The following is a 10,415-nucleotide window of genomic DNA, read 5'->3' as shown; positions in this document are numbered from 1 at the left end:
TCTGTAAGAAGCATATCAAGGTTCTGGACTGGCCTAGCCAGTCTCCAACCTGATTGAAAATCTTTGGGGGGAGAAAACTCAGTGTTTCTCAGCAACAAGCCCAGACACCTGACAGATCTAGAGAAGATCTGTGTGGAGGAGTGGACCAAAATGCCTCCTGCAGAGTTGGTGAAAAACTGCAGGAAATGGAAACAAAGGCTACTGCATACAAATATCACCACTGATCTCCTCAGCTGTTCAAATACTTATTTGCAGCGGTAGCTACAAATAAATTGTTTAAAAAATCATGCAATGTGATTTTCAGGTTTTCCTTAGATGTCTCTCACAATGGACCTATGATGAAAATGTCAGGACGCCTCCATGATTTCTTGAACGCTTATTTTACTCACTGTGTACATTTATTCTGTGTTTTCAGTAATTATGTCTAGCACTTGAATATTTTTGTTTCAGTTTACTAGATTTCTTACCCTTCTTTGTTTGTTGGCGGTTGGGAAATAGTTGCTAGCTTACAGCCCCTCACAAACCCAACGTAACATTACCGGTGCAACAAAATGGTGCGCAATTTTGGAGCTACCCAGCCGTGCGGTTTTAAGGCCTTACAGAGCAAAAGCTGCTTTCTGCACCTCTTTGAACAGGAAAGGAAAAGGCTTATTGATTTACATGACCTTTAAAAATGATGAGAAGCAGTTTTTAACCTTACAATGGATCTCAATGAAGGACAGGGATGTATTCGTTAGAAAGCACGTCCAACATGAGTCATTTTTTCCCCCCAGAAATTGTTAGACTGACGAACAGAGACGATCCACACCGACCTGCAGCTCCTAAAATGACGGAAGCCTTTCTAGGGAGATGAGCAGAAATGAGCCCAAATGTTGATCTGGAATCAATGCAGCCACTTCCTCCAAAAGACAGCAAAAGTCATGATGATTTATTCTACTATCAACTACAAATCAAACAAACTGTATCGCATCTATCATGTCGGGGTGGACCACAGTCAAAGTCGTATTGGATTTTTAATAAATAGGAAGCAATTTAAGTATGAAGAACTTGAGTGAGTCAGCCTGTCAGGAGGAGAAAGAGGAGGAGACGCTGAAGTCACCTCGGTGTGGTCTGCTCTGTGATCAGCGTGGGCCAATCGACTGTGACACCTCATTCATTACCCCGGACGCGCTGGAACAGAGGTACCATGACACCGCTGCCGCCCACGCCGCCGTGCCACGGCTCTCCAGCAGCCGTTACCTGAATGTCACGGACCACCGGCTTCAACTCGATTTCTTTACGTTGGCGTTCAGAGCTCAGTGGAGCACACCTGAAGAAAAACATCTCCATCAGCAGAGGAACAAAGAAGCAAACGCAGAGTCTCCAGAGTTACAACAGCGCGGTGTCCACAGAAGCTTTGTGTTGCACAATGAAACACTTAGGAATATTGGAGGCCAGATAATGTAAAGCATGGTAACCGACCTTTTTCAGGCCACAGATTAGTTTAAGGTCAGACGATATTTTCAAGGATCGGCCTGTACGAGGCTGAAATGCGCATCTGATCTTTTCTTTTTAAGCTTCCAGTTCCACCTTAACTTTTGAGGTCAAAGTTTATCATCATCCTGTGTAAAATATCTGCTTTAAACTCTATTTGTAGACTAGATTTTATGTAACAATAAAACGTGATGTAGATTTTCCCTGAACCCATAACTGTCAGAGTGGAAGCTAAACCATCAGATGCCACTTTCAGCCTTCAGATAAACACACATACAAAACAAAGAAAAACTGGTATTTTCTAAATGTAATAAAACACGTTTGATCAACTTTATTAGCAGAATTCTCATAAAATTAGACAGCTGAATATCAAGCATTATTATAAAGGTGTGAGGAAACAATTGTCAAGTAAAAGCTCCTGGTTTTTGTCTCTTTTATGCAGATTTCTCTCATTTTGAAGTTGAAGGCTCTTCTTCATGTAATTTACCTGGGGATCAATAAAGTATCTACCTATAGGAAATTTTCCCAAAATGTTTTTTTTTTGTCAAGTTTACTTGGTGGGGGGGTTTGAGTTTAGCGATGGTGCAGCCAAAGAAAGTAACGGATGGATTTGTGACCGACTGACTTGACACGTGTCCAGAATGAGTGGAGAGAATCCTGTAGTTTTCCAAATATATCTTCCTTCAGAATTAAATTATAAATAAAACAGAAAAAATGTGGGACATGTTTTTTTTTCTCTGCATGAGAGTTGGGGGAAACCTTTTGTCCTATAATAATAATAATAAATTTTATTTATAATGCGCTTTACACTTTGGGTAAAATCTCAAAGTGCTACTATGAAGGCAAGAATAACAATGGTTTAAAAATAAGAACAAAGTAAGACAAAACCAACAAAAGTATCAAAAAGCATTTTTAAAAAGGAATGTCTTTAAGCCTTTTTTTAAAAGTGCCAAGGCTTTGTGGCGCTCTGAGGGATCATCAGCTCACTGAGGTGGGCGGGGGCAGTTCCATGGACGCATTGGTAGGTGAGGAGACAGAGTTTGTATTGAATTCTGGAACGAATGGGTAACCAGTGAAGTGACTGAAGAACAGGAGTGATGTGGTCAAATTTGTGTCTCCTTGTCAGGACCCTAGCAGCGCAATTATGGATGTGCTGGTGCTTTTCCAGGCTCCTGCCAGGAATCCCAACAAGGAGAGCATTGCAGTATTCGAGTCTGGAGGATTTTCTGCCACTAAAGCAGCAAGGACAGACCGAAACTCTGTGGTGGTTTCTTCTAAAGAAACGATTTGAGACTGTTTTTGAATCGGTGTTTATTCCTGGATAGTAGCACATAAAAAAACAAAAACAGACACACAATTCCTGCATCTTTTGGTTTTCCATCTCTCCCCAGGATCACGTGGATGTTTGTGGACGCAACGTCCACGTGGGCGCCGCAGATCAGGGCGGAGTGAGACGCTTTCGTCCGTCTGGAGTTTAAACGTTGCGTCTGGTCAGTTCGCGACCTTTCATCATCCTCCTGAACACTTCCACCGAGGGAGGGAAGAAAGAGAGAGCTGGCCTTATTTGCAGTGGCAGGCCTGGGTGGCTCTGGGTGATAGAGATGGATGGTCCAATTCTCCAACAAACACACACCGATACATCTCCTGCAGTCTTTCTCTGCTGCCAACAGTGGAAGCTAATGAAGGCTGAATGTGTGTTTTAGAACAAAGAAATTAACATCGGCGAAGGCGCGTGAGCCACTGCTTCCTTTACTCACATTTCCAAAGCCTCCGACTCCTGGAGGATTTAACACTAATTTCAATTCACCTGACAAGGCACTGAAATAATCACAACCCCTCCCACCCCAGATGCATGCTGCCCAAAGAGAGTCTGGGAACATTTTTTGCAATTATGCACTTGGACTGGATGAAGTGTGCAGAGAGGCACACTATCAGCAGGCTGGCTGAGTGTGTCTGTGAGATTGGCTGCTGCAGGGATTATAGCAGGCCAGGCTGGAAAACGAAAGCTGATACTCCAGAGTTTGTGCTGAATTTCAGGTCAAAATGAAGAGAAACGAGTTAAAAGGCTTTCATTTCCTCATAAGAGGTCCAAACATCTGCAGGTCCAGGTTCTGTAGCAGAAACCTAAGCGTGGTGCAGACTAAAAAAATGAAAGGTTTCAGAATGTCATCCCAGAATATTTTCTCACACAGGTTTCAGCTGAATAGTAATGTAAGCACCGCAGACCTTTTACCTGCTGAACAGACAAACGCAACCGAGCCAAAGGAGAGTTTCAGCGTCTGCTGACATTCGCTTTAAGTGAAAACCCTGCTGTGCCTAAGTACTTCCTCCCAGCACGGCTGTACTCTTAATCTGGATTTTCTGTGTACTTCGGAGTTAATTATATCGCACCCACTGCAGATGTTCCTCCAACACGCATCAGATCCACAATGACGAACCCAAGCAGAGCTGCAGGGTTTTTGCCCGTTTGGGAAGGTTTCTGCAGGTTTCTGCTCAGAGGAACCTGCAGAATCAATCGAAGTCTTGTGGTTTCATGGGTCCAATGAAGCCAACGTCAGTCAGTGTTCTGGAGACTTTGGTCATTTGGGGCTCCTGCATGTACTGATTGATTACTGTGGTGAGACGTTGCCAGACTTCTTAGCTGAACTTAAATGTTGACATGCAAGTTTAACTCGGCTGATTTCTTCTGTTCTTTTTCCAAGTAAAGTTTGGTCATTTTAATAAAGATTTAGAAATATAAATATTATTTTCATTCCTGAGTTAATTGTTAAAAAATTAGAGTCATTAAGTCCCACTCTGATATTTTTTGGATCCATTTTCAAAGCCTTCGCAGTGTTTTTTTATTTTAAATTATGATTATTTTATTATTTGAATTAAAAACAGTGACAGTTTCTGCAGAGATTCGCCCCCGCGTTGTGGCAGAGACCGTTGCCTTGGAGCAAACCTGCCCCTCCCCTCCCCTCTCTATTGCTGAGAGTTCCCTGTTTACATGCTTTTCTGCAAGCTTACAGCCCCTCACACCCCTAACCTGACATTAATGGAGGCACAAAAATGGCAGCAATTTCAGAGCCGTAAAGTTTAGATCCACATTCCAGCTTGGACGAGGAAAACAAAGACGTTCACGGATCTATTTGTCTGACAGTGGATGATCGGAATGGAGCCGAGCAGGAGGCATGTGGCCTGATCGACAAAATACGATCTTTTCCACAACAATGTAAATAAAGAAACACTCAGAAATGCACTTTTGAGCTTCATTTTCCCAATATATGTCCTCCATCATCTGAAAAATGGTACAAGAACTTGTTAAAAACACCCAAAACTCCATTTGCATCAGAGTGGGTCTTTAAGATGTTTAATTTCTTCTTTTGACCTTTACGTTACAACGTTTTACATTTCCCAGACAGGGGCGTAACAGGAAACTCCATGAAGACGTGTGAAAAGGTCCAGAGGCCTTATGACGTTAAGGGAACATTAGGTGTGTCCATCTGAAGGCGGGAAGCGTCAACTAAAAGAGGACAATGCAGAACAGGAGGCATTACACCTGATTATGCTTGATTTGAATTCATCTGATGCTGAAGATTTCTACATTTGATTTTGGCAAATAACTGAAATATATTAAAAATAAATGTGTAACTCTTAATACGGTTCAGGTCCTACGGCCTTAAACTCAAACAACAACCGCCACACCGAAGCTGTGGGAGGAGCTTCTTTCATTTCAGCTGTGAGATCTGGGCTGAGAGTAGCTTACATGTGAGCAACAGGACGGATCTTTCCAGAGGTTTTTAGTCAGAAGATGGTTTTCCTGTAGGAAAGCCACAGAAGGTTCTTCACTCTTCACTTCTGATTTCTGGAGGATTCTTTATTTTTTAAAGTTTAGTTTCAGCATAATTTATGTTCCTTCCCAAAGCCTGAGGAACTTTGAGATTGCTGAGTGAAGCTTGTCCTGTGATATCTGTCTGTGCTCAGAATCTGAAACAACTCGCACCTTAAGAGGAACCGAGCGATGGATCGGCAAGATCCAGAGGTGTGTTTCACTTTGCCCATTTTTTTCAGCAGCTGCCCAAACTGAGCACCCAGTCGGCTTTCTGCTGCAGATGGACGACTTCCACCAATCACACTAACGCTAGCATTAAAGCGGACTGAAACATTGAGCAAAACTGAAAAAAAGCTGAAAAAACTGAAACGACTCAACAAGGCCTCCTGAGGTAGGTCCGGGGTGGAGACGAGAAAAGACTGTAGGGATTTCTCCAAAAATCAAAAACAGACAGAAGAGCTCATGTCTGATCAGAACAGTAACAGGTCCGTGCATGAAAGCCGCATTTCAGTCGGTGAGCTCGAGGAAGAAAGGTGGAGCACCAGAAACCGTGGCAAATAAGCAAGCATTACGGCAGAAGAGTTCTCTCGTGAAGTGGAATCTGAAAACTTGTGGGGAATGAGGCAGTGGTCCGACACCGAGCAGGACTGGAGATCAGCGGCGTCCAGATAAATGCCTTCATATTAGACAGCAGCTGGTTATCAGCAGCGTCTCCACCTTGGTGGTGTACGGGATGGAAGATGGACGCTCTGCCGTTATCTGCTGCCGTGCGATAACTCTGGGTTCATCCATCCTGGTGTTTCACTGAGCCGGCCGGCGGTGGTTCCCATGGCACATATCTCAGGGGAAAATATTAGGATTATAAATTAACAAACAGCTCGTATTTCACTGGGATGTCAAACGTTTCCCCACATGCTGATATTCTTGATCATTTCCCCTTAAAGTCTAACGCTGGAGTGATATTTCCTGATCCATGTCAGTGCAGAAACGGCGGCAGCAAAGCGGCGAGCCAGCGCGCCAGCATGGAACCCCTGACCCACAGGAAGAGTTCGTACACGGAGAGCTTCCACAAACTCAGAGACTCGGTCAGCGCGATCTGCAGACGCCTCCTCCTGGACTGAGCCCTGCTCCTCTTGTGCCTGTCGGAGAAGCAAAGGGAAAGGAGGTGGCAAACAGTCAGACGCACAAAGCATCAACAGTTTCCCTTAAGGACCTATAATTACTTCTAATGCTTAGTATGACTCACCCCCCCCCCCTCGCTTCTTTGCTTTCCTTTCAAAAACACCCACTAAAGTCTGACCTTTAGATGATTTAAAAGCAAGAAGGGAACTGATGCATCATCACTGACTATGATCTATTGATTGCCGAGAGTTCCAGATGAGGAGATGAGGGGAAACGTTGCTCCCAGAGAAACAGAGCAGCGGTGAGTACAGACTGCCGGGTTGGAGGTGAGACAGCAGAATTCTCGGGGGTCTGTGTTTCCCAACACCTTCCATTCCAATTCAGTTGGTTAATATTTTATAAAGTGTGCTTATTCAGCTCAGCGGTAGCAGCAGGGAGTTGGAGAGTTTGCTTTGTGTCCTGAAGTGACAGACACATCTCCTCTACCAAAGATCCAGCTTTATGCCTGCTATCCTCCTTGTGGCATTCTGCTAAACTTCATCTGCAGAAAACTTCGTTCATCAACAACACGAGGCTCGGTGAGAACAGAAGATTTGCCAAAACACAGGTGACCCGAATTTCAAGGAAACTGCTGGAATAATGTGTCAGGCAGCAAAAATAAGGCCAAGTTAAAACGTGTGACGAGTCACGACGACTAGTTGTCGACATCAGGACTTAGCTTTTTCCAGAAATAATCAAAAACAAAAGTATCTCTGGCGATACAGCGTCCAATAACGTGCCCACCAACATCCGATAACCAGGAACAATCAAATGTAATCAGATACACATATACTGTAGTGTGTACTGTTGTTTGATTTATTTCACAGAACTAAAGCCATATTTATGTAACTAGTTACTTTCAAAGCTTCCAAGTCTGATCACAGTAAACCTGGCCGACACTGTTAGCATTTGCTAATGTGGAAACCATTGTCCAAAAACATGGGTCATAGGTCGGTTACAAACTAAATATTGTCCCTATAGGTGTGTCTATGAGTGTGCTATTGTGTGGCCCTGCGTCACAATCAGAGTCCATCTGATTGGTCAAATGCGTACAGGGATTTATTCGACGCGTTTAACACTTCAAGCTGCCATAAGATTATTTTAGCACATTTAATGTAACCATCTATCGCAATTTTCACCAAATTTTGCTATTTGTGTATTGCGCAGCTTGATATCAAGATGACGATACATTTGTGATTTATTGTGCAGGCCTAGTGGTCAGGTTAGCTCTGGCAACCCTTAGACCCTGCAAGGGAATTGTGGGATACGGAAGTCCACACCCCTTCCACTTGAAAGCAGGCTCGGGAGAATCCGTGGACGTGGGGGCCAGCAGGCACCACGTACTTTTAATGGAGGCATCTGATTGATCAGTTTATAACTTGAATAATTTGCACAACAACAACAAAAATATTTAAAAAACGAGGATTATCGAGAACATGTTAAAAAAATGTAGTAGAGCAAAAATGTTTATTCTGACCAATAGAATGAGTAACAGCTGTTTATTTCTCTATAGACGTCTGTGGGATTTTGGCTTCTTCATTTACTTCCTGTTTGGATTTCTGTATTTTGGTTTTACTTGTGCAAAAAAAAAAAAAAACTTAAATTAAATTGGATACATTTTGGAAAATATCAGATTTTTGGGGAATGATCTACCTGAATATGCAACATCCCATATTCCAGTAATTATCACTATTAGGTTAGGGACTCTGGACTGTTCTGTTAACGTGGTTTCTTGAAAAATCAGGACAAGATTTAGAAAACGAGGTCTGGCGAGCTTTAAGAGAGCTAGCTGTAAGTTGCTCGGGTGGAAGGAACTACTTTTTGAGCATTCTTTTTTTCTTTTTGTGGCAGTGGTGATCACTCTCTGACCTCAGGGCTTTTCCTTATCTGGACAATAACAGAGAAAGAAATATTCTGTAAGACATTCTGAAAGGATAAATATGAACCTTTTGGCACCATTTTAAAGGCATTTCTGCAAATGTGATGCTCAGAGCGGGTTAAGAACTAATATGGAGGTAACATGGACACTTTTTTAAAGATGTGGACAGGACCGAGTTCATTGCTTCTGACCTGGCCATGGCCCGGATGCAGCAGCGGGACATGTTGATGAAAGATGAGGAAGCAGCTCTGGTTTGCAGTGTGGTCTCGATGCCTCTCAGCAGATCGTTGGTCTTCAGCAGCAGCAGCATCTGTCGGGGAACTCGGTTCAACAAATCGCTGATCTGAGGCAGGTAGAGAGCCGCGTTGGTCCGGATCTCAACGTCCTGCAGGGACACAGACGGACAGGAAGTGACCTCTGCACCTTCACTGATGGTAAGTAAATGGATTTTTGGCCTTTGGGTCAATACACAACAGCTTTTCAAGCAAAGCCTCCTCCTTATGGATGCTCTTTGCCTGTTTGTTTCTCAGAAAGTTACTTTCAAAGGACATCTGCTGGTGCACACGCCTCGTGCACAGAGTTCCCACCCCGGTGATGCGTTCCCACGCCTTTACATTCGGAACAATCAAAGCCTCACAATTCTGCACAGCCGCAGGGACGCAGCAGATCAAGGAAAATGAGGATTTGCAGCGGCTGCAGAAATTATAACCCGCAGATCTGCTCAAGTATCCAATGGCAAATTGGAGACAATTCTTCATGACATGAAAAAGTTTAGAATGAATAGAAACTAATTTCTAGAAAGACAAGAGTAAGAAGGTGAGTCAGTGTCCTCATTTCCTCCAAGTCAAACCTGCAACACTCATGTGTTAAATATTGATAAAACATTTTTCCATTTATGATTATAATTATTCACAGCAGAGATAGCCTTTGTCTAAACTTCCAAACAAACAAGTGGTTCAGAAAGGGCTTTACCCAGTCCTAGAGTGCAATAACAACAGGATTAAATCTGGGTGGGACAAATACCCAGAAATGTTTTCTTCTGTTCTGTTGAGGAAGGTTTTTGACCCCACCTACTCCAATGACGCTGCCCCCTCCTTTTGTCAGTCTGGATCCATCTAACCTTGAACCAATCATTTATGAATTTCCATCCTTTTAGTAACGCTGTGCTTAAGCTCATTGGTTTCTCAGGTCTAAGAAGGTCCACCATAGCATCTCAGTAGGCAAACGTCTGAAGCCTTCTTCAGTCTGTAGTAAGTGGTGGGTGTAGAAAAGGCCCGCATCGTCAACCCACCAGCAGCGTTCTTCATATTTGATCAGCTTGAGTAGACGCTTTGCTTTATGACTCAAGGAAAAATGACTTTTCCTGAAGCGCAGTGGTTTATGACCCATCACAGCATTACTGTTCCTTCCAGTCTTTCTCCATCAAACCTTCCAACAAACCATTTCTTCTTAGTTGTCTTTTTAGCGTTAGCTCAGGGTTGGATTGAAAATTCAGCTCTCTGGTTTTCCCTGACAACTGCATGACCCGACCGCTATCGTGGATGTTTTCCACTTGAGGATAGTCTTTGTCAGTTGATGATGATGGACTGTGGAAATTTGTTCAGAACAAAAAACTAACAGAATTTATTTGTACTATTTGTAGTTTGTGTTTCACAAAAATGCTGGTGTTGTGATTCCATACAAGTTTGTATTTCAGTTAGAAAAAGACCTGTTAAGAGCCGTCATTATTATTTGGATATGATCGATACATAAAAAAAACTTGCATTTTTATCCATCCAAGCTAAAGTCAAGCTAAAGTCCATCAAGGTGTTTCACTGACAAAGTTGGCGTATTATTCCAGAAACGCAGACAATAATACCACGTGGCTTATAGTAGTGGTTCGTTGGCAATGTCACCAAGTGCTGTTACAGAAGAACAGGAGAAGGAACACAGATGCATCTGACAAAGACGAGAAGGGCTGTCAGCAGGAGTGAGAGGACAGAGGCAGGAGTGGCTTTGCCTCAATCAAATAAAAACACACTGGAAATGACAGAAGGCAGGGAAAGGGGAATGATGGCAGACGAAAGAGAGCAACATTTACCTCCATGG

At 43.1% G+C, this 10,415-nt stretch overlaps 1 protein-coding gene across 2 annotated transcripts in view; it reads right to left on the bottom strand.

Moving 5' to 3' along the window:
- Nucleotides 1-2,768: 2,768 nt before the first annotated feature.
- adck1 (aarF domain containing kinase 1) overlaps nucleotides 2,769-10,415 on the bottom strand; it is a 57,426-nt gene continuing 49,779 nt past the window's right edge. For both annotated transcript variants that reach the window (XM_004082423.4, XM_023951725.1), the window contains 2 exons: nucleotides 8,519-8,712; nucleotides 2,769-6,426 (listed from right to left, as the gene is read on the bottom strand). In XM_004082423.4, the coding sequence (XP_004082471.2) occupies nucleotides 6,264-6,426; nucleotides 8,519-8,712 (357 nt within the window). In that variant the 3' untranslated portion in view covers nucleotides 2,769-6,263. The remainder of the gene's footprint in view (nucleotides 6,427-8,518; nucleotides 8,713-10,415) is intronic.

The sequence above is a fragment of the Oryzias latipes genome, chromosome 22 (assembly GCF_002234675.1).
Source record: "Oryzias latipes chromosome 22, ASM223467v1".
NCBI lineage: Eukaryota > Metazoa > Chordata > Actinopteri > Beloniformes > Adrianichthyidae > Oryzias > Oryzias latipes.
The sequence above is the reverse complement of the archived record's forward strand: the minus strand, read 5'-3'. Positions and strand labels throughout refer to the sequence as shown.